This window comes from Eptesicus fuscus, chromosome 3 (genome assembly GCF_027574615.1).
Source record: "Eptesicus fuscus isolate TK198812 chromosome 3, DD_ASM_mEF_20220401, whole genome shotgun sequence".
Lineage (NCBI taxonomy): Eukaryota > Metazoa > Chordata > Mammalia > Chiroptera > Vespertilionidae > Eptesicus > Eptesicus fuscus.
The window spans coordinates 56,720,403-56,747,421 of NC_072475.1; the positions used below are offsets into that span (position 1 = coordinate 56,720,403).

At 52.9% G+C, this 27,019-nt stretch overlaps 1 protein-coding gene across 1 annotated transcript in view; it reads left to right on the top strand.

The window, feature by feature from the left end:
* The window catches only part of MYLK (myosin light chain kinase), a 295,783-nt gene that overhangs the window by 195,047 nt on the left and 73,717 nt on the right, over positions 1-27,019 (top strand). Inside the window, exons 12-17 of the mRNA XM_054713911.1 lie at positions 6,742-6,879; positions 8,847-9,044; positions 9,728-9,977; positions 15,415-15,486; positions 15,923-17,196; positions 25,113-25,229. Coding sequence (XP_054569886.1) covers positions 6,742-6,879; positions 8,847-9,044; positions 9,728-9,977; positions 15,415-15,486; positions 15,923-17,196; positions 25,113-25,229 — 2,049 coding nt within the window. The remainder of the gene's footprint in view (positions 1-6,741; positions 6,880-8,846; positions 9,045-9,727; positions 9,978-15,414; positions 15,487-15,922; positions 17,197-25,112; positions 25,230-27,019) is intronic.

Sequence of the window (27,019 nt, forward strand, 5' to 3'; positions counted from 1 at the left end):
GGCTTCAGAGAGAAGCCAGGTGGCTAGTAAAAGTTGAAGGAAACACTTCTAAGGGGAAATTCAGAAGTGTTTTTCCTGCTAAAGCCATAGAAAGAAGAGGAAGGACTCGAAAGGGGAGGACAGGAGAATCATTGTAGTACAGAGGGAGCCGCCGAGACCCCACCAGGCCCGGGGACACAGGCTGGAGGGCCTTCATTTCAAGCCCCAGAGAAGTTAAAGGCCTTGTTCATGTCTCCAGGTGTGAGGAATGGGTTGGGTCAGTGGTCGGCAAACTCATTAGTCAACAGAGCCAAATATCAACAGTACAGCGATTGAAATTTCTTTTGGGAGCCAAATTTTTTAAACTTAAACTTCTTCTAATGCCACTTCTTCAAAATAGACTCGCCCAGGCCGTGGTATTTTGTGGAAGAGCCACACTCAAGGGGCCAAAGAGCTGCATGTGGCTCTCGAGCCGCAGTTTGCCGACCACGGGGTTGGGTTACACAGGTTACTGTGTAAGAATCAATGAGAAGGGTAAATTGTACCTGTTGTATGGGTATTTCTCTCTTTCTCCAAACAAGAGCTTTTCAAAATAAAATATCGGGTTAATACCAATTCATGTGAGTTTTAAACTAAAACTACTATTATTTTTAAAGGAATGAGTTTGGGGCTTTTTAAAAAAATGTTTTTATTGATTTTAGAGAGAGGAAAGGCAAGGGAAAGAGATAGAAACATCAGTGATGAGAGAGAATCATTGATCAGCTGCCTCCTGCACACCCCCTATGGGGGATCAAGCTCGAAACCCAGGCATGTGCCCTGACTGGGAATCCAACTGTGAGCTCCTGGTTCATAGGTCAGCGATTAACCATTGAGCCACACTGGCTGGGCTAAAGCTACTTACTATTAGTGTTTTTTAATGAGGAATGTTGTTTTGACAGTAAAATCTAATCAATTTAATAAGCTGGTTTGTTTAATTCCCATAACAATTACACTTTCCACTTTTGAAATAAGTCCACTTTGTGGATAAAGAAAACTGAAGCTCAGAGGTTAATGTCAGCTGCCTGATGACCCAGCTAAGACGCCGCAGCAGGAGGCCTCCCCCTGCTCCAGCCCTGTGCCCTCTGCTTTGCTGCTCCCAGACCCTGATTAGCTGTTTGTCTGATACCTTTGCTTCACCAGAGCAAGAATTAAATGCTTCAGTTCATGTCTTAGAAACTGTCTTCACAAACAGTTTCTGATGAGCAAAAATGGCCAAGGAGGAAGTCAGACGGTCAGTGGGAGTAGAAAGCAATTTCTTTCTCCCTCTCCTTCCTTCCCCTCCATCCTTCCCACATTGCCTCTCTCTTCTTCCCTTTCTTGTCTTTCCTCTCTCTGTTCTTCCCTTTCTCCTACCGTTTCTCTTTCTCAAGTCCTGTTGACAGCTTTGATCTATATGGCATCATTTTCACTCGTCAATAAACTACTTATGAGTATTCTTAATCTTAGTTCTTTTTATTTTTTGTTAATCCTCACCCAAGGCTATTTTTCCACTGATTTTTAGGGATAGTGGAAGGGGGATGATGAGAGACAGAGAGAAGCATTGATGTATCGATGTGAGAGAGACACATTAATTGGTTGCCTCCCGCGCGTAACCCTGACCAGTGCCAGGGATCAAGCCTACAACTGATTTGCATGCCCTTGAACTGGAATAGAACCCAGGACCCTTCAGTCCAAGGGCCAAAGCTCTATCCACTGAGCCAGATCGGCTAGGGCTAATCTTAGTTCCTCCTTACCCACTGGAGCACAGGCCTGATCCTATCCCAATCTCTCAGCAAGGAACATGCCTCCAGTGGCTAGCCACTCAGGTAATGACGGAGCGAGTCAGTGAGGGAAGGGAGAAGCACTGGCCAGCTGACCAAGTACCAGAGCGATTGATCTGTTCACTAAGCTTTAATCCTGGCCAGTAATCAAGGAGCCCAGCCCTCCTGGAATGCAGAGAGAAGGCGGGCCATCTCTGGCCTTGGTCTCAGCAGGGCAGCCGGAAGCACAGCTGTGGGAAAAACCTGGGTATATTTAGTCTGGCCCCGTTTGAGCTGGGCAGCAAGTCTGCCCCTGGGTCCCAGGGACGCTTCTCTTGCTATTTGTGTGCCATAGCCAGTGCCTGCCCCTCCTCCCCCTGCCCTCCTACCTCTGCCTCAAACCAGGACGGTGACAGGTGACCACGAATGCGCAACCCCAGAGGGGCACGCACAGCTTTGGGGTCACCAGTGACTCTGGGCATGAACATAATGACCCGAAGCTCCTTGTGGGATCAAGGTGGCTGGCCTGTGTTCTCAGGTCAGTGGAGGGAGAGCGCCCAGACCAGGACCTGCTGACCAGGTCAGCCCTGGGATCTTAGTCCCTTCCATTGCGAATGGGGGCACAATCTCCCCCACTTCAGAGGAAGTTAAGGAGGACACTCAACAGAATCATGAACATCCTTCAGAATCACAAAGTGCTGAACTTTGTAAGGAATTGTTACAGTGTTATCTCAGTGATAGCTGTCAACACCCTTTCAGACTCTGCCTCATTCAACATAAATGGGGACTTTTCTCCTAGTGATTGTCAGTTTGAGTTTGCCCAACCAAGAAGGTCAGTTGGGTTATAAAAGGCACAAAAGATTTAATTTTATCCTTATTCCCTGCCCGATACTGTTCTAGCAGTTTTATATGTTATTTCTTTGAATCATTTAAAAACCCGGCAGTATTGATCATGCACGATACTGGCGATGTGTGTACAGTCCACTTGTCACTATAGTATTATCATTAATAAATAATGATAACTATCACCAGCAATCTAGAGGAGAGGACGCTGAGGCGTGGGCTGGGAACCCCTTCGGCCCAGAGCTGAGTTCAGAGCCAGTGTCCACCTGCCTGACTTGATCTGCGTCCACACAGGAGTGAGCAAAAGCTGCTGCATGGTCTGTAGCGCGGGTGAGCCAGAATCGCCTGGTTGGCTTTGGAATTAGATGCCCTTGTCACCTGGCTTGCCCCGGCTCTGCTTTAGCACTTCTCCCTCGAGCAGGGTCTAGGGTACGGGTCTACAGAAAATGCGCTTGTCCTCGTGGGGGTTCACCTTGGGCGCCACGGGAGAAGACTGCTTCCCCGGGAGGAGACCGTCCCCGGAACCCCTAGTCCTCTCTGTCGGGAGGCCTGGTGTGAGCTCTAGGACTGCGTTTAACAGGCTCCGTGACCTCGCGAAGCACGTCCTGGCCGCTCGGTCAGTGGAGCGCGTGTTGGGGTTCTGCTGGGAGTCCGGATTCTGTCAGGGCTGCTTTTTCGGACCACCTAAAGGGAGCTGCTTGCCCTCCTCCGTGGCCCCCGGGTCCAGGGCAGAGTGTGTTCGTAGGGAGGGTGGGTTGGTTTTCTCAGCCTGTGCGGACTTAGAAGCGGTTGAATGCTGGGGATGACTCAGCCATGCACTAGCCTAGATTCAAAGTCTCTCCAGGCCCACGTGACCCCAGCCTGCAGGTCTGAGAGCAGGTTCGTTCCGCACTTTTACTCCCAGTCACGTCTCTCCTTCCTCTGTTCTTGCTGGGGGGCCTTGGAGAAGAAGAACAGGGTCAGAGGGCAGGGGCGACCCTGGAGCTCAATGCCTGTCCCAGGGCCGGTTCCCACAAGTCCAGTCACTCTCTATCCCTCTCCTGGAGGAAGTGCAGGGAAGGCTTGTTCTCAGTTTACTTCAGATCTATCTCGTGATATTTCAAAGCCAGCCTTTATATTCCTAAGCAGCATTTGCCTCGGGTCGCATCAAAGTGAGTCTAAGCCTTGGGTGAGGGCCCAGCCTCCGTTTGTTCTGATGCTGATAAGCCCACTGAGCCTAAGTGGTGAGGAGGGGGTCAGCTCCGGCCAGCCTCACACAGGGGCTGTCATGGATAGTGAGTGCCGTGCAAAGTATTTTCACGTTTTCTCTGAAACTTGCGACGTCCTGGGATGATGCCTTTACTGCCCCATTACTATCCTTGCGTGCAAAGGAGGACATTGAGCTTCAGAAAGAGGCGGTGATTTGCCCGAGGTCATGACCCAGCCTCAGATCCTAGATTTCCTGTGGCTTCTAGTGAGCTGCCCCGTGGTGATTGGGGAGGGTGGGGGGGAAGGCACCTCTCAGGAGAAAGAGGCACAGATATGCTTCTCGTTCCCATTGGCTGAGACCCATAGACTGTCAAAGCCCCAGGTCAGGACACTGGGCAGTGGGAAGGGAAGACCCCAGAGAGGATTGGGCGGGGGTGAGGGGGGTGGGGGGGTACTGAGGAACAAGGGTGCATCTGCCTGGAGCTCTGTGGGGCTGGGACTCTGGCAGAGAGCAGAGAGGCGGGAACGGGGAGGGCTCTGGACAGGCGAAAACATGTTGTCCTCAAGCCTTTCAGTCTGTGCATGACAGGAAATTCCTCAACTCTCCCGAGGCAGCCCGCTTTCCTGGCCACTGCTGCCCAGTCAGAGCAGCGGGGTCTCTGCACCTCCAGTGCTGGGCCCCAGCCCCTCCCGGGCCTCCTGCCTGCCGCCTGGCTGCCCCTCGGTCAAAGGCAGCAATGCAGCGGGCAGGGGCCTGAGAGCCTGTGCTCTGGTCATGGGCTACAGGGTTTCCCTGCCTTGGCCGCCCTACACTTCAGCTTCATGCCCTTCACAGGGCTCCTGACGGGGATTTTCCTCCAGCCTCCTGGGCCTTCTCATCCTCACTCCCAGAGGCGGGGCTGGGAGAGCGCTGCGATGGCCTGTATTTTGTTTTCAGGGCCAACAGATAAAAGTTCAGTGGCAAATACGGAGGTCTTTCCCGGGAATGTGAAGCACCCCGGGTGTGTATCCCACGGCTGCCGGCTGCCTGGAAAAGGCCTGGGATTGGTGATCCGGGCATTGGGCCCAAAGGAGCCGACATACCAGAGTAACCTTTCCCCTAAGCTTAGCGTCTGAGTTAGAGATATCATAGCCCTCTCGGCCCCTACCCCGCCCCACCAAAAGGCAAACATACAAAAACTAACAAAAAGAATTGTCGAAGGTCACAGCCACCTGGCTGGCAGGACAGAGGCCAAGATCAGAGACGGGGCAGCGTGAGCTCACTGTGCGCCAAGCGGTCCTGGGTGGGAGGTAGACTCCAGCACAGCCCCTTCGGCTCCCATGAGGCAGGTCATAGCCCAGCTTGGTCAGGGTTCCGAGAAGAATGGAAAACCTGTGTTAATCCTTCTCCCCAGAAAGCTGAATGGGGGTGAGTGGGCCAGCCCTGAACCCAAAGTGTTGTTCTAGTTTATGTCTTTGACTAGCTGGTATGTTCCCTCCCTCTCTCTCTCTCTCTCTCTCTCTCTCTCTCTCTCTCTCTCTCTCTCTCTCTCACACACACACACACACACACACACACACAGAGGTCACCTCTGACCGATGCCCCTCTCCCTATTGTTACTGAGGTAATACTGATGCACAATAAACTGCATATATTTATGCTATTTAATTTGAAACTTTCACCACAATTTTAAGAAATGACCTCTCCATCACCCCCAAATGCTTCTTCATGCCCCTTTATAGTCCATCCCTCCAACCATTTTTGTCACTGTATTTTACACTTCCTAGAATTGTATATAAGTGGAATCATCCAGTATGTACTCTTTCTTTGTCTGGTTCCCTTTATTCAATGTAATTTTTTGTGAGATTTGTCCCCTTTGTAGTGCTAGTGTCTGTCATGAATCCATTCCTTTTTGCTGAGTAGTATTCAGTTGTATGGCTAAATCACCATTTGTCTATTCGTTCCCTTGTCGATAGGTTGTCTTCAGTGTAGGGCCATTAATAATAAAGCTGCTATGGATGTTTGTGGACAAGTCTTTGAATAAATATCTGTTTCCACTTCTCTTGTATAAGTAGCCAAGAGTAGAATCGCTGGATCATATTGTAAATCTATGTTTAACTCCTTAAGAAACTGCCAAATTGCTTTCAAAATGGTGTGTGTTCCGTATTACACCCCCACAGCATCCTATGAGATCCCTGTTGCTCCACACCCCACCGCAGCAATGCTTAGGGTGATCTGTCTTTTCAGTTTTAGTCTATTCCCATGCATGTTCTGACTTTGGCTTTTGTGGGTGCTTAACATCTCCTGACAGGGCAATGGAGTCACAGAAAACAAGGAGGAAGCTCTTCAGTTCTATTTTACAGTAGACCTCACGATACATTGCTAAATGAAAAAGCAAGATGCCAGTCATTGTGTGTACTGCACTACCAATTTTTTTAAGAGGAGAAACTAAAAGAGTGTGCCTTTTGCTTGTGTGTGTTCTACACACGGATCCCCTCTAGTAAGATGAGCAAGAAACTGAAAACCGGTTGCCTCTGGGGAGAGACAGACACTTGATGGCTGGAGGACGGGATGGAAGGGAGACGTTGCATGTACCCTTTGGTACATTTTGTGCCACACGAGGGTGTCCTGTGTTTAAAAAAGTAAATAAATTTAAGGAAAAAATCTCCTAAGATGCCAAGTATTGGGTCCCTCTCACCCCCGTGACGTTCTCCTGAGGAACCAGAACCTGGATTGGCCCAGCCCTGCAGGGCCTTGTTCTTTCCCTGCAGTCTGGCAAGAGCACTGCCACGTCAGGCAGAGAAGCAGGCACGCCTAGTTCCCAACGATTTCCAGGGCCTCCCACACCCCTCTCTCCATGGTCAGTTTCTAGGGGAGCCAGAGCCTGGCAGTCCTGTGCCAAGGGGTCACTTAGTCTGTGTTTGTCAAATGAATGCACGAATGTTGATCCCACATCTGTTGTCTGCCACACAGAAAAGAAGAGTAACGGGAAGAGTGAGTATCTTCTGCCCACGGCCCCCAGCAAGCCCGCTGCACCCCGTTTCCTGCAAGGCCTGTCTGACCTCAAGGTCATGGATGGAAGCCAGGTCACCATGACAGTCCAGGTGTCAGGTCTGTCGCTGCATCTATTTCCTTGAGGGGACGGGGGGCATTGTTCCCTGAGGACTCCTCAGATCATTGGTCTACCAGGAAGCAGGCATGGGACCATCAGACAGTGGGCCCAACGACTCAAGAGCCTCTGGGTCCCTCTTTCCTCTCTCTGGGCAGGGTTTTCTGGGTTGGAAGTTACGTGGTCCAGGGGAAGACATGGCCATGACTAGAGGGTGAGGGGTTGATGTGAAAACCCAATGTAGCTGGGAGGTTTTGAACACTGGTGCTAAACCAGATGATGTGAGGACTTCCCAACCCTTGGAAGATGCTCTCAGTTGCTCTATTCAAATTGTAGGTGAGAAGGAGGGGCAAAGGTTCTTCTAAAAGCAGGGCTGGTGGTTAGTCCCGTGTGAGCTGTCACACTGTCACAGCCCTTGCTGGAGGCAGCAGGAGGAGCCTGGGAGCCAGGTCCCCCTTCACAGTATAGACGGTGCTGGCCACTGCCCAGTCCCTTTGACACCCTGGAGGTCACCCTCCTGGGTTTTTATTTATTTATTTTTATCATAACACACATGATTGCCAGAAAAATGGGAAGTATTTTTTATGAAAGGATTTTATTTGTGTGTGTTATCCCTTTTTATTACAGTTTCCATTCAGTATTGGTTTGCATTGGTTCCAGGTGTACAGCACATTGGTCACACAATCGTACCCCTCACCAAGGGCTCCCCCCAGTATTTCCAGTGCCCGCCTGGCACCATACAGTTATTACAACATTACCGACGATATTCCCGCTGCTGTTCTTTACAAACCCCTGACTATTTTGTAACTGCCCATTGTACTTCTTAATCCCTTCACCTTTTTACCCCCAACCCCCTGCCCTCTGGCAACCACCAGTCTGTTCTCTGTGTCTATGAGTCTGCTTCTGTCTTGTTTCTTTATTTTGTTCTTTAGATTCTCCGTATAAGTGAAATCATGTGGTGTTTGTCTTCCTCTGTCTGACTTATCTCACTTAGCCCTCCTGGGTTTTTAGTTCCTCTTGAACTGCAGAAGCAATGAAGATGGCCTCCTGCTCCTGCCACGGGAGGCAGTCCCGGGTCCGTCCCGGGGGAAGGCTGGGTCCCCTCCCCTGTCTGCACTCCTCTGACAGAAGTCTGAGGCGCTGTGCACCCGGCCTCCAGACATGCGCTAGGCAACCCATCAGGGACAGATGTGGTCCCCTCTCTCCTTTCTCCTGACACCACCCGGCCTGCCTCCTAGCCTGCCTCAGCCTTGCTCCTCTTCAGGAGAGCAGAGCGGCTCAGCTCTTATCCTAAAGGAAACCAGCACAGACGGCCATTGTTTTCTGCCTCAACAAATTGCTGGAACCCACCGGAAGACAGACTAGTAGAGTCTGAAAGTGCTGTCCTTCATGGGCCTGTTGAGAAATCCCATATGAGCCGGGGCCCATCCTCCCCCTCAGACAACATCTGTACGGTAACAACACAATGCCGCGGAGCTTCCCTTCTGGTGAGGATGGCGAGGGAGGGACCCTAAAGCCACGCCAACTGAGCAGTGCGAGTCAGCGCAGACGGAAACATGGCCCCGTCAGACCCAGTGACCCAATTGCCTCTCAGGCAGTTTGAATTCTAGTTTTAAAGACCATTCTTCCTGGGTTTCCTTTTTCATCTTTGAAATCATATTTTTTTTTTCACCTCTGGGTTCTTCCTACTTTCCCAAGTCTGTTGTGAAATACTTATGAGCATGCATTGCACACTTCCAGTGCCACACGCTGTGCCAGCTGCTGTCTCAGGGGGCTGGGAGGGGGCTGCGTGCACTCACTTCATCCTCCAAGAAACCTGGGAGGGAGATGCGTTAGCAGGCTTTCTGGGCAGGAAACTGAAGCGAGGGTTAGTGAAGTACTTAGCACAGTGGCCCAGCACTAGGTGCAGGGTTGCCAGGTGGCCCAGGAAAGCATCTCCTGACCAGGCCCCGACCTTCCTCCCGTTCAGGGAACCCGCCCCCTGAGGTCATCTGGCTTCACAACGGGAACGAGATCCAGGAGTCGGAGGACTTCCACTTTGAACAGAGGGGCACTCGGCACAGCCTGTGCATCCAGGAGGTGTTCCCGGAGGACACGGGCACTTACACCTGCGAGGCCTGGAACAGCACCGGAGAGGTTCGCACCCAGGCTGTGCTCACCGTGCAAGGTGAGGCGGACCAGGGGCCGGGGCAGGGGCGGAGGGGTGCTGCCGTGGTCTCTCCAAAAGCCATCTGGAGGTGAGGAAGCCACGTGAGCCTACTTTGTTCCCATCATGGACCCCGTGCTGTCTCAGTCCCTTCCCAGCCCAGGACCAGCTCCTCACCCTACATCTCAGGTCTGGCTGAGTAGGGCCGCTCGTCCCTGCCTCTGGAATCCCTGCCCTCTCTGGGTTTCTGGTGACAGCCGCATAGAGTGCTAGGAGGGAAATCTCATAATACATGTAACAAGTTGGCAGTGATGGCTTTTGACGTGAGTTACGGGCTTATTGGGGTCCTCGCCTATAGAGAGCTTCCATGTGAGAGGAGAGACAAGTTCATAAGCAAGTACAGATCTTCCTCATCACATCTAACGTGGATCATCGGTGCCCAGCCCAGTGCCCTGCACATCCTGGGCTACCTCCCCTTGCTTGGGATATACAATTCATATTAATATTATCCTCTGAGAATGTAACCAACACAGATTGGCCATAAGCAGAATATGCTGTATCTGTATGTCCAATAAAAGTGATTTCTGGAAAAGCTGTTATTTGGGTAACGTGCTGTCTTCCGACCTTCACCCCCATGAAGAGTTGAGTGGACGCTCTCTGCTGAAAGGCCTCCCTCTCTAACTCAACGCTTTGCCAACTTCCAGAGCCCCAGGATGGCACCCAGCCCTGGTTCATCAGCAAGCCTCGCTCGGTGACAGCCTCCCTGGGCCAGAGCGTCCTCATCTCCTGTGCCATCGCCGGTGACCCCTTCCCCACCGTGCACTGGCTCCGAGACGGCAAGGCCCTCTCCAAAGACGCCGGCCACTTCGAGGTGCTGCAGAACGAGGACGTGTTCACCCTGGTCCTGAAGAATGTGCAGCCCTGGCACGCCGGCCAGTATGAAATCCTGCTCAAGTGAGTCTGCATGTCCCGCCCCCAAGTTCCTACACCCCTCCAAGCTCCCGCCTGGGGCTGGGAGGCCAGAGGAAGCACACGACAGTGTGGGGCTGGGCTTCAAGGCGAAGAAAGTGCAGACTTGGTGCCGCTGACAAGCTTTCCTTTCTTCCACTTCAGTACAGCAGACGTCCATGGAGAACCGTCCCTTCTGGGCTCCGTTCCCCAAAGTCCTCTGTCTTCCTACATCCTGGCTTCTGTTCCCCCATTACTTGGTGTATGGAGACTATGAAGGAGGGAAGAATGGATTAAAATTGGAAAAGCAGGAGGTAGAGGGAGTATATCAGTTATCTCTTGTTGTGTAACAAATTACCCCAACACAGCCTCTTTTTAAAAAGATTTTTAAAAATTGGTTTTTAGAGAGCGAGGAGGGGAGAGGGAGAGTGATCCAAGAGAGAACAAGTTGGAATCTGCAGTGTCTTTTATGGCCCACCCTCAGGAGTCTCACACCGTTACTTCTGCCACATTTTATATTGGTGAGAAGTGAGTCGCTCAGTACAGATCATACTCAAGGGGAGGAGAATAAATTCCACCTTTGGAGAGAGGCGTATCAAAGGAGCCATAGACATTTTCAAACCACTGCAGGGAAGTTAACTCTCCCCATTCCTTTTTTCTCTCTTTCAAGGTCTTTCTAGGTTACATGGGAAGGTAAGCTCCATGAGGGCACACTGCCATGTTCCCGGTGCCTAGAACATGTCTGGCCCAGAGTCAGCATGTGGAAACTACCTGGTAAATGAATGTGATCCAGAAATGTTCTTCTATTTTTTTAATGCTCTAACTCGTAGCATGCCATGCCAACCCTGGGTGGGCGGAGACAGAAAGCCAGCCCCTCGGGTTGGTGTGAGCGCGGCAGGAGAGCGCGTGTCTGCACCTTGACTCTGTAAATAGGAGTTGCTGCCACATCCCGAGGATGCTTGGACCTGCCTGGCTCAGGGGCTTGGCCACTTGGTCAGAGGGCTTGATCTCCTGGATAAATCGTTTCCCTGTACTGAGCTCATCATGTTTAAGGCTCTGCACTACAGACAGGCTCGGTAGCCGCATGCCACGGCTACTGCCAGGATGGAGCACTGTCGCCATAATAATCGCAGCACCTGGGAAGTGCTCTGGGGTCCTTTCTGCTCATGGGCTTTCTCCCTGTATCCGTTGGCTTTTGCTGCCTAACAAACCATTTCAATACTTAGGGGCTTTGAAAAGTAGCCATTCTTAAGTCTTGGGAGTCTGTGGATCCGCTAGGAAGTTCTGCTGAGCTGGGTAGGTCTCAACAAATCTCAGCCGAGCTAATGACACATCTGCAGACAGCTGATAAGATGGTCGTGGGCTGGCCAGTCACCCTGCTAGCTACCGTATGCCCAGAACCCACCAACAGCCTTTGCCTTGTGCCTGAACCAGTTATTCTAAGGAAGGCAAATCTGCATCCAAAATAGGAAGAAGATACACTCTTCCTCTCTCCTAGGTTAGTACAAATCATGGAAACTTTATATGTGAGAACAGAGCTTGTCTGTATGGAAGGAGTCGTGCTTTGAGGCAGTTACTCATGTCGATCAAACCAGGCATCCTAAAAGAGATGAGCTTTGGGGGGCCTTTTGAGGAAATCAGGCTGAGGCTTAGCGACTAAGTAAAGGGCCTGACTGCTGAGGGCCTGCTGGATAGGCTGAGCCAGAAAGGGTAGGAAGACAAGGCACGGGCAGTGGGAAGCCAGCCAGGCCAGCGTGGAGAGCTGCACTGGGAGGTCGGCCGGCAGACTGTCTGGGCCCAGCTGGGGACAGTCATAAAACTTAGACTGTCCCAGTTGGAAGGGACTTCAGAAGTTAGCTAGCCGCCTCCTCATTTAATAATGGGGGAACCTGAGGTCTCGGGGTCATGGACTTGCTCATGGCCACCCAAAGGCCAGTACAGAGCCCAGATTAGAACCCTAATCTCTGCCTTGGAATCAGATGCTCTTTTGTTCCTGGTTTCTTCCAAGTGCACTGGGGACTTAGGGAACCTGGGAAATCGCACTGGAGCCCCCACCCCCGGCAGCCCTTGCCCCCTTTCCCTCCCCAAAGTCCAGTCTTTTCATTCCTGGGGGAGGCTGGTGCCCTGGCCTTGGCTCCGTCCCCAGCTGAGAAGGAGCGAGTCAGTGGAAAGTTCTCCTGGGGAATGTGTGCCAGGCCTGCCAGGGCCTCACTCCCCCCTTGCTTTTCTCATCCTGACAGAAATCAGACCTCAACCCAGGGCAGAATGCCTTTCAAGGAGGAACTGGATGGCTGGGAGGAAGAGGGGGTGGGAGGGCTGGGGTGAGGGTACATATGGTGGGTGGTTTCTAGCTCCCCTTCCCTTCCCTAGCTTTTCTCTCCTGAATGAAAAGGGGAAATGTCAAAAAGTTAGTTCCAAATTCCAGCTGAACTATTTAAAAGATTTTTGCTTCCCATGAAATCAAATCTTTAAACTAATTTTGCCTATAAAAATCCATTCCAGAGGTGGGTGATTTAGAGTGGGACAGGCCCCAAGGCGTTGTAGCAAGGAGAGGACTTCTTATTTGGGGGTTGGAAGGTGGGGGCAAAAGGAGCTCTGTCCTTGCAGGGTGATAGACCCATATCCTCCACCTGGGCTGGGCGCGGGGCAGGGGTCTCATCCTCGGCCCCTGCACATACTTCTGAGTATATGATGATACCAAAGATGGCCCCAAAGGCTATTCCAGCTGTGAGACGATCTGATGTGGGTCCCAGGCAACAGGCCTCTCTGATCTTTGCAGGTTTTCAATGAACCATGATTTGCCTTTAAGGCCCTGCAGAGATTTAAGTTTATAGCTGCAGGAATAGTGACCCCCCAGACCATCACTAGGGATGATTCCCTTGGTGGGCCAGCCGTGGGAATCCCAAGTTGTACACCCCCTACCGGCCCCTGAGACTGCCCTGGGGGCTCAGAGTGAGGCCTGGGAATGGGTTGAGCAGCAGGCTGCCTGTGCTCCCCTTCTTGAGGGCAGGGATTGGAAACAACAGAAACCCTTACCTGTGTCCCCCCACGAGGAGACAGAGCTTACTCCAGTGCATTTAAAGCTTCTGAGGAGCTCGGCTGAGGGAGAGCAGGGCCATCTGGTCAGTGTCTGCTCCTGGTTTTTGCATCTGGCCTGCGTTCTACTTGTGACAAGAGCAAACTCAGTTAAGGAGATGTTGAAAAGGGCTCCCAGGAAACATGGCCCTTGGGCACCCTGTCCTCCTGCTTCCCACCAACTCCGGCGCCAACCCTGTGCCTGAAAGAAAAGTGGGAAAAGAATGGCCTAATTCTGGCCAGCAGCCTGTCAGGGGCTGGGCCTCCCCGCAAATGAACTCCCACAGTTATTCCTCAGGTTGACCCAAGTTCTGTAGCCTTCTCTGTTGAGTGTTCAGGGTGCTGTGAGGGCCTCTGAGCCTTCCCAGGGCCTGGCACCAGGGAGGCACCTGATTGCTCTTTGTTGAGCAAAGAAGCACTCTGGGCTGTCAAACTCTCCAGACATGAGGCTTCCTGAACCTTGAGTCTGTGCTCCCTGAGAGCCCGAGCCTTGAGGAAGGTGGCCCAGAGGGGACCCAACAGATAAGAGGAGGGAGGGGGCAGCAAAGATCAACCTCTCCTTCTTTCAAATGGGTTCTAGTACCGGGGAGTGAGCAGCAACCCCCAGCAGCCCCTGAGAGTCCTCTGTCTGACCCAGAGTCGGCCCTCCATGGGGAGGGAAACCGGGCAGAAGGTACCCACATCCATCAGCAGAGCTCCGTGAACTTGTGTTCAGATGTCTGTTCATGTGGGGTGACTAATGCATGTGCACATGTTCCCAAACACAGACCTGCTGGGGCAGGCGCCCACCAGGTCGACCCCACATACATGCAAACCCATGTGTGTGGCTGACCTATACATATGCACATAAACACACACACGCACACATATCCCGGAACAGATTTGTACTGATGAGCATTGTAGAGTGGGTTAGGAAGGTCACAGGTCTTGGATTTAGGGAGACCCATGTCCCAGCCTCTTTGCCTGCTAGTTAGCTCTGTGGGTTTAGGCAAATTACTTCACCATTATAAGCCTCATTTTTCCTACCTATAAAAATGGTGCTGACCCCAGCCTCACAGAGCTGTCATGATATTAAGTGAGATGGATTATGTGAGGGACCTGTCGCAGAGCTTGGCACATCTGTGCTAGCAGGTGAGGCAGGCTCAGCCCCTGAAGGGCTGGTAAGATGGTTGTGTGCAGTGGAATGTGTGGGATACCCCAGAACCCCAGCACTGCCTCACAGAAACTCCTGAGCCTCCTTTCCTTACCTTTCAAACGGACATAATGGTTCTCTATGCCTCACTGGGATGTTTGGGGACAAGAAAGAGAACAAATTCGAAAATCATGAGAGCTGGAGGGTGCTATATAAAACGGGTGTTTATTGCCATGAAGAGTTGCCTTTGGCTTTCAGACCTGCTACCCCTTCCACCGTCAAGCAGGGAGGGCCTCTTGGCTGGTCAGAGCTCAGAAACGCCAGCAGGTGGCAGCCTTGTGGGGCTGGCGGGCTGAGCTGCTGCTCAGTGTCCTCCAGGCACCCAAGCTTGGAATAGCCCCTCTGCTGTGCAGAAGGAGCCTCAGCCGGTCACCCACCAGCTCAGAGAAGCTGAACAGTTTTATCAGCGGCTGGAGAATCCAGAGCCCCATCTGAGGGAAGAAGAGAAAGGGCCACCCATTAGGGAGACATCTGCTAGGTTTCACTACAAAAAGTTCTGACCTGAGGGCATTGACCAATGAGTACGGATTGCAGGGTGTTTTCATTTCATGAGCAGGCGAAGGGGAAGTAGTGGAGTGGGGAGGGGGCACTGTAGAGGAGAGGGAAGTACCCAGCTCTCTATTAAGGGGAGCACAGAGTCAAACTCAAGGTCACTGGCAGGCTGACCAAGGCCACACACTCTAGACCAGCAGTTGCCAACCGGTGGTCCGCGGACCACTGGTGGTCTGTGAGGTCCGAAAGATTGGCGACCGCTGCTCTAGACCAAGCAGCTCCATCACAGCCCCCATTAGTTTAGCCTTTACTCTCCTTTTATTGATTGAGTGATCTATTGATCGAATGGTTTTTGTAATATACTTACAGAAAAGTGTTGCTACTTCTGGTGGCTTATCTTAGCTGTTGTCCAAAAGATTCTGGTTTGTTTTTGTTGTTTTTTTCCTTTTTAAAAAACAAGAGCTGGGAAAATAAAGGGTGAGCCAAGGAGAGGGGGTGTAGGGCCCTGCCCTAAGTCGAGGCTGGGGTTGGCCTGTTGGGGTCACAGCTAAGCCTGTGGTCCCATCTTTCCTGGAGCCAGCAGCCAGCCTGTGGTCAAGTCCTGCCGGCCCTCCCCTCATCGCAGCCCGAGAAGGCCCTCAGCTGAGAGCCTCCTGATCTGTACTGACCCCTTGAATTCCTTAGGAACCGGGTTGGCGAATGCAGTTGCCAAGTGTCACTGATGCTACAGAGCAGCCCTGCCCGAGCCCCCCTGCGGTGAGTGCCCCCCAGGAGCTGACTGGCCAGGCCCCATGCCACCACCCACGCACCTTCCTCCTGGCCCCTGCAGGCTCAGCCCAACAGTCCCAGATTGTTTGTGTCCTGGGGCTGAGCCTGCCCAAGCCAAGAGGGAGCGATTGGAAGGCGAATGAGGGAGGGAGAGCAGGGAGGGGGTGAATCTCTCTTTTTTTTTTTTTTTGCACACACCCTTATAAGGCTACTGAAGTCATTACCGATGTAACAAACCAACTAAGCAAGCAAGCAAGCTCCTCTCACCAATGTTCCCTTCTATAAACACAGCCTGGCCAGCCCCCACCATTCCTTCCCCTCCCCTTTACCCTGCCTCCCTCAGGGATTTGCTCTCCCCTGACGTCTCTTTTTCACCCGGCCCCTTTTCCTCCTGCTACTTTCCTTTTTCCCTCACTGGTTGCAGGGGGAGGGAGCCTGCCAGCTGTGAGGGCCTCTGCGGCCGAGGAGTTGGTGCTGATGGTGGCGATGGTGACTGCTATGGGACCCTGAGGCCTAGCTGGCCAGCAAGAGGGCAGGGTTGGCCAGAGGAGGAGGACGGCGAAGGCGTGCGGGGCGTGCTGAAGAGGCGTGTGGAGACCCGGCAGCACACGGAGGAGGCCATCCGCCAGCAGGAGGTGGAGCAGCTGGACTTCCGCGACCTCCTGGGGAAGAAGGTGAGCACCAAGACCGTGTCGGAGGAAGACCTGAAGGAGATCCCCGCCGAGCAGATGGATTTCCGCGCCAACCTGCAGCGGCAAGTGAAGCCAAAGACCGTGTCGGAGGAAGAGAGGAAGGTGCACAGTCCCCAGCAGGTTGACTTCCGCTCTGTCTTGGCCAAGAAGGGGACTCCCAAGACCCCAGTGCCTGAGAAAGCACCGCCTGCAAAACCTGCCACCCCGGATTTTCGCTCAGTGCTGGGCAGCAAGAAAAAATTACCAGCAGAGAATGGGAACAGCAGTGCCGAGGCCTTGAATGCCAAGGTGGCAGAAAGTCCCAAGGCTGTGGTCAATGCCCAGCCTTCAGGGTCCCTGAAACCTGTGGGCAATGCCAAGCCTGCTGAGACCCCGAAACCCATAGGCAATGCCAAGCCTGCTGAGACCCTGAAACCTGTGGGCAATGCCAAGCCTGCTGAGACCCTGAAACCCATAGGCAATGCCAAGCCTGCTGAGACTCTGAAACCTGTGGGTAATGCCAAGCCAGCTGAGACCCCAAAACCGTTGGGCAACGCCAAACTGGGTGAGACCCCCAAACCCTTGGGCAACGCCAAACCAGCCGAAACCCCGAAACCCCTGGGCAACGCCAAACCAGTCGAAACCCCGAAACCCCTGGGAAATGCCAAGCCTGCTGAGACCCTGAAACCTGTGGGCAATGCCAAGCCTGTTGAAACCCCCAAACCCCTGGACAATGCCAAGCCAGCTGAGATCCCAAAACCAGCTGGGAAAGAAGAACTCAAGAAGGAGGTTAAGAATGATGTGAACTGCAAGAAGGGGCCTTCAGGAGGCACAGATAAGGAACAAAGGTCAGAGGGCCAAGGGGCTGCCCCGACCTTCACGGAGAAGCTGCGAGATGTCCATGTGGCAGAGGGCGAGAAGCTGCTGCTCCAGTGCCAGGTGTCCTCTGACCCCCCGGCCACCGTCACCTGGACGCTGAATGGAAAGACACTCAAGACCACCAAGTTCATCATCCTCTCCCAAGAAGGTAATGAGGGCAGGGCTGGGGAGGAAGGGGCTTTTGATCGCTGCCAGCTCATGGAGCCGTGGTCTTATTGATCAGCACTCATAGCCCAGAGCCTCTGTGTCCCCCTCAGTCACAGGACAGGTGCCCCACACAGGGTCCGTGGGAGGTGTGGGTGGGAGTCTGGTTCTACGGCGCATGCCCACGTCTCGGCATCTGTCCAGCAGAGCCCTCTCCCAGCACCCCAGCAGCAGCCCCCTCAGAGCACGGGGGCCTGTGCTAATGCCCCACAGCTCTTGCTCGGAGAAGGCTCTGTTCACAGGCTTGAAAATAGAGGCCCAGGGGCTGGTGCCTCCCAGGGGCCCTGAGCTCACAGTTGCTTTTGCAGCAGCATTCTGGGTTTGGGGACGGGTGTGCGGTGATGGGATGGCTCAGGACTGATTTAGGGTCAACAGCTGAAGTCTTGATAACATGGTGGGTTTGAAGGGACCTGTGCGGGAGCCCAAAACTCCAAACACCCCCTGTGGCACACACTTACCGGCAGACAGAGCTGCTCGCTTCCTAATTTGGATGAGACTTTGGTTTGCTGCTATTTCACATTCTTGAGTGGTGGGGAGAAGAAGGGGGGCTCTAAGCCTTGCCATCTGGGTCCTTTCAGGGTCTGGAGTTCTAAAGAAGTGATGGGAGTGAGGGGGTATTTTCCCTGGACCCTCAATTTGGTTTGAAATGTTTTTGTAAATCCCAAACCTGGGAGGGAGCTCCAAGACCAGCAGACTTCCCACGCCCGACTCTGGTGGCCAGCGCTAGAATGGGGTCCGGCCTGAGCCTGAGGCTGATGCTGGTGGCTCTGGCGGGGCTGGGTACAAAGCTTCCCGGAAGTGACATTTTACCTGGAGGGACAGAGAGCTGCCACAGCGGAGGCCCAAGATGACAGGTCCTGTCAAATCCAGAGCAGCTGAGATGTCAGAAACATTCCCTGCACTGCACGCTGCTGCTCTCCTCCTGTCCTCCGACTGCTCTCCGTTCGAGGCCTCCCTGACCCCTTGATCTGCTTCCTGCCTCCCTCCTAAACCCAGAGTGAAGCACTCGAAGATAGCAGTAGCCCCCTCAGCTCAGGACGAAGCTTCTCTCTTCACGCTGCATCTCAGACAGCAGATCTGGAACACCGGAGCATTTTGAATCCACCTGCTGAAGTAGTAAAGGGGAAATGGGCCAGGAGAGAGAAAAAGGTGGAATTTTCTGCTGATGTGTTGACAGGATACCTCTTTCACATGCCTATGGCCATATTGGGAGGGGCCTCCAGAAGTCATCTCATCCACCCCTGCCTCTGCTAGGTCAGGGGCATGAGGATGGCTGTGGTGAGATGTCCAGGGGAGTGGATGCCACAGCCATCCCTGTCACCCCCGTGGGCCCCTCTCATTTGGAAAGTCTTTGATAAAACTGATCCAGAACTTTGATCAGGAGCCTTTCCCTGTGGTCATCTGTCTGGGCAGCAGGGAGGGTGGGCAGCTGCCACCCTTGGGACATGTGGGCCACACAGGCTTGTGCCATGTGATGCCCACGGCAGCACACCCTCAGGAGACGGATGTTCCGCCCGCTGAAGGCAAGGCCCAAAGCTGTGCGCCTGGAACCTGCAGAGGCACCAGCAGCCACTGATAAACAATCCACTCAGCTAAACTAAAGAAATGAAAAGAAGGCCAGCACAAGGAGGAGAGAGAGAGAGAGAGAGAGAGAGAGAGAGAGAGAGAGAGAGAGAGAGAGAGACTGGGAAGGGGGTGGGAGGGGATTATGCAGACAGCCCTGAGTCCAACTTTTAAAAATATTTTAAATATTTGTAATTCTCCTTTGAAAAGTAAGAATAGCTGGCATGTATTGAACACTATGTGCCCGGCACTGTCCCAGACATCTGACACTGTTCACTCATTTAATCCTCACAGCTACTACACTGCCCATCCAACAGAGGCGCTAAGTACCTTGCTCAGGGTTGCGCAGCTCGTTAGTAACAGGGCTGGGATTTGAATGCAGGCAGTCCCGCTTCCTAGTGGTCGGCAAACTCATTAGTCAACAGAGCCAAATATCAACAGTGCAACGATTGAAATTTCTTTTGAGAGCCAAATTTTTTAAACTTAAACTTCTTCTAACGCCACTTCTTCAAAATAGACTCGCCCAGGCCGTGGTATTTTGTGGAAGAGCCACACTCAAGGGGCCAAAGAGCCGCATGTGGTTCGTAAGCCACAGTTTGCCGACCACGGGCCTAGACCACTATGACATGTTACCTCTAAGTTAATTCTGTTAACACGTCAGCATGCTGGTGCAGCTGAGAAACCTTTCATGATCCATCAGCTCACCAAGGGAATTGTCCATCAAGGAAAAATGCTAATGGCTACTCCTCAGCACGGTCGACAGTGGTCAGGAGGCTGGAAGACCGGTGGTGCCCTCGGGCTTGCCTAGTTTCTGGTAGTTTCACTGCAGTGGAGGAAACAGGCCTGTCTATCTTGCCATGTAGAGAGAATGCCTTCTCTCAAAATATCAGTCCCACTTTCTTTCTGTCCACCATTCCTTCTTCAGAGCTTCCCTCTCCAAGTCTTCGAGATCCTGGGCGAAACAGGGACCCAGGAGGGAGCCTATCTTAGAGTTCAGCGACCACTTCAGCAGGCCCCACTGCACAGGGTAGGTCCCTCAGAGAGCTGTGAGTGGACCTGCTGTCGATAGAAAGAGAGGACATGTGCTCAGTGACCAGACCATCCCAGTCAAGTGCCTGCTTCTGGGAGAGGAGGAGAGGGAGCTGAGTGCTGGGGCCCTGGCGGTGAGAGAGCTGGGCCTAGGAAGGAACCGTGAAGGTGGGCCAGGACTCCCAGCCCGGAAGAAGGAGGGTGTGGGTTTCCCAGGTAGGGGCACAGCAGCAGTGAGCACAGGCCTGCCCACAGCACGGTCGGGGCTGTGGAGGAAGGCATGGCCTCATTCCACCCTGTGTCATGCTGAGGGCTCTATTCAAAAGGCAATAGGGAGCCAGGAAAGGGTTTTGAATGAGGAGCAATGCACACCAAGCTGGGGTTTAGGGGGCTTGATTGACTCCATGCCCAGAGCCACTCGAGGGGCCTGCTGAAGAGGACAGGGAGGAAGGTGGTGGGCCTGAGCTAACAAGGTAGACATGGGCACAGACAGGAAGTAACCTGTTGAAGAAGCCAGGACAGAATTCACAGAACCTGTGGCTTGGAAGGGTGGGGGTTGAGGGGTAGAGAAGAGGAAGGAATGGAAGACCACTGAGCGTCAGTGTCTGGGGTCACAGTGGAGGCATCAGTGGACATGGGAAGCTGTGGTTTGAGGTGGTTCGTAGGAGAAGATGGAAGGGGTGGCTCTGCGGGTCTCCAGGCCCTTCACAACCCACAACACCCTCTCGCCCCCGCCTCCTGACTTGGAACTCTTCTTGCCCCACTGCATGGAGCCCTGTGCTGTCTGCTCTTCTAAGGTCAAGATTCACTTCCTCCAGGGTGCCTTCCGGGACTGTGTGACCGGCCTTTGGCCACAGAGGCTCTTATGCTCTCCTCCCCGTACCTCATGTTTGTCTGGTCACCAACTGCTAATGGATGCTCTGTTTCTAGGTTTCAGGGGGCTTCTCGCCACCTGTACCTTGGGTAGGGCTCATAGCCTGCAGGCCTCCCGAAACAGGATTAAGACAGCCCCATTTAGTGCCCAGGAGAGCAGAGTTGTGACAGCAGCCCAGTCGGTTGGAGCCCATTAATTTTCGGAGGAACATATGGAGGTGTCCTCCCTCTTCCTGCATCTCCCAGAGCTGCAGGTGCCTGGTGTTCACGTACAGTGCTGGGCCCGCCCTCCAGGCCCGTAGGGTGGGAGGCCAGGGAGCCGAGGGGCTCTCTGCTGCTCCCGAGGGGCTTTCTTCTTGATGCCTTGTTCCTGTCCCCAGGCCAGACTTCTTTCCTGGCAAACATCTCTCCCAGTCTAATGACAAGGATTCATTTTTGTTGCTGTTGTCAACAATGATTCATTTTTTAATTGCTTTCTGTGTGAGATCTCGCAAAAGCTTTTTGAAAGCTTCTATAAGTTCGTTCTACAAAAGGATTTATGTAGTACCTACTATGTGTGAGGCACTATTCTAGCCCTTTTCATTGTAGGCACAACCCACTCACGAATTCTGAGTTGGGAGGGGGTTTTTCCCTTTAAGAAAACTGCAGGTAAACCTTGGAAATTCTGTGGGTTTGGTCCCAAACCACTGCAGTAAAGCAAGTTGTAATGCAATAAAACAAGTTGTAATCTTTTTGCTGGTGAAGAATCTTACCTTCAGTTTGTAAAAAAAAAACCCCTCAATACCTGTGAGGTGCAATAAAGCAAGGTATGTCTGTATGTTATCTTTTACTAGAGGCCCAATGCACGAAATTCTTGCAAGAGTAGGCCTTCGCTGCCAGTACCCTTGTGGTCCCGCTGCCTTGCGCCCCCACCCCCCACCAACCCCCCACCTTGGCCTGGCGCTGCCTACGCCAGGTTCCCTGGTTCCATGGAGCCCCTCCCCATCCCCATCCCCATCGATCACACCGCAGAGGGTGGCCTGGGCCTCCCTTTTTGGAGTGATCACAAAGCACCCCCCCCACCAAGATTGATCGCCCCGCTGGCCGGTGGCCTGGACCTCCCTCTGCGGGGCCATTGTGGGGCGATGGTGGGCCCCCCACCAATCGCATCGCACCAGCCTTGGCTGGCCTCGCACCAGTGCGTGTCATAGCGTGGTCATCCAGAAGGTCGTCCAGAAGGTCGTTCTGCTGTTCGGATGTTCAGTCGATTTTCAGATTACACTTTTATTATTATAGATAAGGTAGGTTATATTTGATTAAATGTTTGCGACTTTCTTTTGCGTAAATCTTACCAGGTCACCTGCTCAGTATGACAAATATTTTTGTTACTGTGACTGCATTCCAGGCTCAGGAAACATTCATAATAGCTGTAGTCACTGCCCTCCAGAGCCAGTGTGGGAGACACTGTTTTGATTCAGATGAGCTCAGAAGAGGTCCATCTATGGCCTTAGGAGTGCTCAGGAGTGACACGAGGGCACCGTCCCTGAGGAGGTGACTTGGAGCTTGTCGCTCTGTCCAGACACGCCAGGAGCCAGGCCCTGCCGACTGAGGCAGCCTCGGAGCAGAGTCTCCAAGGCTTCGGGCCGCGCCGTCCACCGTGCACACCCCTGTCCTTTCCATGCCCCACACACTCGGGAAAGGAGCCAGGTGGGGATCTCAGACCCCATGACTGTGAGAGGCTCTCCCAGGGACAGTTTAGCTGAGCCATTCATTGGATTCCTGGCTCTGTGGTAACCTCTCCCATCCCCCTCACCTCCCTCTCAAAATTCCCCACCAGGCTGAGGCTTCTCACAAAAACAGGCTGGGAAACGCGTTCCTTCTGGAGGTCAGAAATAAGCTGTCCCACAGGAAATACCAGATTCTTCTCTCTGAGCCTGCCGGGGCCCTCCCCCAGCCCACGCAAGTGGCCAGGGGTCCAGGCTTTAAGCAGCTGGAAACGCTGCCTGCTCTGATGCTTTCCCTGGTGAGGGGCGAGGGCTGGGGCCTAAATGCTCCACTTGTCCTGGTGGTCTCTCTACTGTCTCTGCAGTTTGTGCCATTTGGGTTTAAGGCTGGAGGCGGGGGTGGGGGGGGGGTGGGGCTGGCGCTGAAACCCAAAGGCAATCAAGGATTCGAACAGGATGTGCACTGGGAGTGGGTATCTGCTCCCAGAGCCTTCATCTCAGACTGAGGGGAAATGGCAAGATGGGGTCTGTTTCCTTTCAGCTTTAAGTTTTGGGGCCAGAGGTCATATCAGCCTTCTGCTGCCCCAGATAAATGGAAATTTCTCTCTCTAGAAAATAGTTAACCTCATTCTTCCATTCCTGTGCCTCACAGTTCATGGTCTCGTGATGAAAGTCCTAAAAATCCAACCTAAACTCTTTCTGTTGCAATTCCTGCAGATTCTGTGTCCTACAGTGAAAGATCCCGGCCCATTGCCCTCCCCTGTGGGAGAACTTAGTGAGGTCTTGCCAAGAGGCAAGGTCTTATAAGGGGGTGGAGGGTGCAGATCAGCCATCCTGCCTCAGGTGGTCAGTAGACTGCAGTTTCCTTGTTTTTGTGTTTTGTTGTTGTTGTTGTTTCTTCAAATACAAGCAAATGTTATTTGGAAAGTCACAGAGTTAGAAAAAGTGAGCCAGCTGGGCTGCGTGGGCTCAGGAAACAAGGCAAAAGAATGGCCCTTGGAGCTTAGGAGAGAGTAAGAGCAAAGGTGCTTCCTTGAAGGAGGAAGAGGGGGGAAAGGTGCAGGTATGCGAGAGAGAGCGAGAGCGAGAGCGAGAGAGAGAGCGAGAGAGAGAGAGAGAGAGAGAGAGAGAGTGCCGAGGTGTCCCTGTTTAAGGCAGACCCAGGTGCCAAGAAGTAAAGGCAACTGTTATTACTCCGTTTTCTCTCCCAGCCTTAGGGAGGCTCTCTGGGCAGAATTGACATCATCCTTCCTCTCTCTGAATATCCTCGTATTTGTTGGTCAAGTCTGTGCATCTGTCTAATCGAGGGGAGGGTACTTTTTGAGATCAAAGGCCTTTGGGAGTTGTGTCTGTTGACCTCCCTTCTGGCCATGCCACCTACACATACACACAGCTCTGCCCACCCAGGGCAGTGACGGGGCAGGGAGGTGGCCAAAGCCATTGCTCCAGACAGCAGAATGCACGCAGCTCTGGCTTTCCCAACCCCCCGTTGTGTGATGACTGCTCCCCTGACAGCAGGGGCAGCTTTGGACAGGACATCATGCTCTTGGCTTGTAAGTCTCAACGCAGGAACTAGGGAAGTGATTGCTGTCCTCCTACCTGGCCTGGCAGGCTCAATATTCAGGGGATCCCCCAGAGAACAACCTAGCCTAGAGAGACCCAGACTGGGTAAGGACCAGATCCCAGATTCCTGTGAATGCTTAGCCTGACTCCTCCTTCCCCAACCAGGCCAGAAGAGGAGTGCTGGGGCGAGGTAGGCCAGGTGAGAGTCCGTGGGGATAGAAGGCCATCTCTTGTGTCTGAGGTGACCAGAAGACCCCACACTGAAGGGAGGCAGCTCCAAAGTGCCCCACAGTTCAGATACCGTTCCTGAAAAACCAGCTCCGGGATCCCAGGCAGATCTCCCCACAGGCCAATGCCCTGCTGGACAGGGACTCCTGTCCCCCCACCCCCACCCCACCCCCACCCCTCTGTTCAGAACCCCTTTTTCTAAGATGCATTCCCAGAATCGCTGCTGTAAACTGCGCAAGCTCCCGCAGTGGCCACTGTTCCTAACACAGGTCTGTAATCACTGCGCCGGCTACTGCTTATCTCTGGGTGAAGTCCCAGAAGCCCCAGGTGCGCGGCCTGTGTCCACCTGCTCCTCATTGTACTAGATGGCAGAGACGATTTCTTTCCCTTCTTCTGTACCTTCTTTTTTTTTTTTTTTTTTTTAATGTCCTCATAAGAGAACTCTCTGGAAAGGGTTAGGGCCGTGGTCGGCAAACTGCGGCTCGCGAGCCACATGCGGCTCTTTGGCCTCTTGAGTGTGGCTCTTCCACAAAATACCACGGCCTGGGCGAGTCTATTTTGAAGAAGTGGCGTTAGAAGAAGTTTAAGTTTTAAAAATTAGGCTCTCAAAAGAAATTTCAATTGTACTGTTGATATTTGGCTCTGTTGACTAATGAGTTTGCCGACCACTGGGTTAGGGGACTCGGAAGGAGTATGCTTGGGGATCAGTTATTTGGGATCTGAGTTAGCAGGAAGTGCCCTGGCTTTACTTGGGTTAGGGGTTGGTTCCCCCAGGGCCTCTGACTTCTGGGCTCCCTGAGGCTGCCCATGTGAATAACACTTGCCTCCTGTGCTCCAGGTTCCAGGGCAGGTATTGGACCCATACCTGGTCCACTCAACCATTCTTCCTCTCCCTCTCCAGGCTCCCTCTGCTCCGTCTCCATCGAGAAGGCACTGCCAGAGGACAGAGGCTTATACAAGTGTGTAGCCAAGAATGGCGCCGGCCAGGCTGAGTGCTCCTGCCAAGTCACTGTGGACGGTAGGTGGTGCCCACCCGTCGCCATCACGCAACCCCACCTTCCACACACCCTCCTTCCACCGCACCTGAGCAGAACGGCACCAGGGTGGCCGTCGCTACCCAAGGCATTCCTTTGGTGGGTGTCAAGTCACCTCTTGCAAAAACACAACAGGAAGGAAAGTGGGAGCCCTGCTTGAGGGTCCTGTGTGGCCTCAGCCCCACTCCTGGCTGGGAGGAGGAGGGGCTCACCTTGTTGCCACCTCTCCCCAGTCTTGGCCCCACCCCCAGAACCTTGCTGAACAGGGAAGCCGGGCACAGGGCAAGAGGAGAAAAGACACACCCACAGGAAAGTGACTGCAGAGTATTTTACAAGCCGCCACAAACAAGTGCCCGCGCTGGCAGGACAGCCCGTGAGGAGTAGGGAGCAGAGCGGGGTCCATGTGGGGAGGCTGCGTGGAGGAGGTGAGTCGGGCTGTGACTCTGTAGGGACAGGGCTGCCTCTGCAGGAAGGAAAAGGCACTGGTAGCACCGCAGAGGGAGGGGAGGACACATGTGGGGACAGGGAGGCCTGCCAGGTCTGCCTGGAATTTCCCTGATGCAGGGGCAAGACCAGGCTGTGAGGAGCTGGAGTTGTCCTAAAGGAATGCAGGCGGTGTGTTTGTGACGTTGTTTCTCCTTCTGTGTGTGGTTTAGAACTAAAGACTCGGAAGTGGATCAGACCTGTGCTGGTTCAGGCTACCACCTCCTTTTACAGAATAGAAAACTGAGGCCAATCAGAGAGGGACAGCATCCTGCCTGAGCTTCCCTGGCCCCGTTGGGCCGGGCCAGCGCCGGAAGCCCACTCGAGACTCAGTCCCGTACCCTTTCTTTTTATATTGTTATTTGCTTGGAACTGTTAAAAACGTAGTTTGGGGGGGAAACAATTTCTTGCCCTTGAAATGCTGGTTAGTAACCTATCGTGGCACTGTTAAAACTGGTGTCCAGAGAAGGCATCGGGAAGACCATTGTGGCTGCTCTGGATGCTGAATGTGATCACTCGGACTCGGAAATTACAACCCATTTCATTGTCGGTCCTTAAGATGTAGAGTTTTTGTCCCCATTCTGGATTTTATCATCTGATTTCCTGGTCACAAAAGCTGAGATCTATGACATATAATGAATGGGAGAGGAGAAAAAAGAGTCTTAAAAAGAAAAATCTTTTTAAAAATGCACACAATTAAATTTTCAACACAAATTAAGGCAACACAAATTAAATTGTCCACCGCCAACAGGAAAGCTGAAGTTGTCAAATATTGTGCATCTACCCAGAGTTCTGTGGATGTCTTTGCCGCAGGGGCTCTGAGGCTAAGGAAACAGATTGGATGGGTTAAGGTGTGTGGTCAGTTCCGAGAGGCCTTGGAGCACATGTTTTGAGGCTCTGAGTAGGGGCTGCTGCTCGTGGTTAGTTACTCTCAGGTGTGACCTGGGATGTCACCCACCCAGGTAGATCCTGCTTCTTTCTAGACAGGTGCTGTAGTTAAAAAAAAAAAAAAGTCTTTCCGGGAACTTGACCCTAGACGCTTATTCCTCACAGCCCCACTACTCATGTGGGACCCAAGCCAGTTCCAGCCAATCTTGTAGCTCGGCCGGCTAATGAGATTATCTGCCTGGGGAATCCCTCTTTGGGTCCTATTTACACTTCTAGCGGAGGCAGGGCCGTAGTTCATTCTCCTTATCTGCAAAACGTCAGCACCTTTTCGAGAAACAGCAAGTGGTTTCTTTTTAAAGCCAAACTTTGTTTCCAAAATAAAACTTCCTTTTCCCCTACAGGA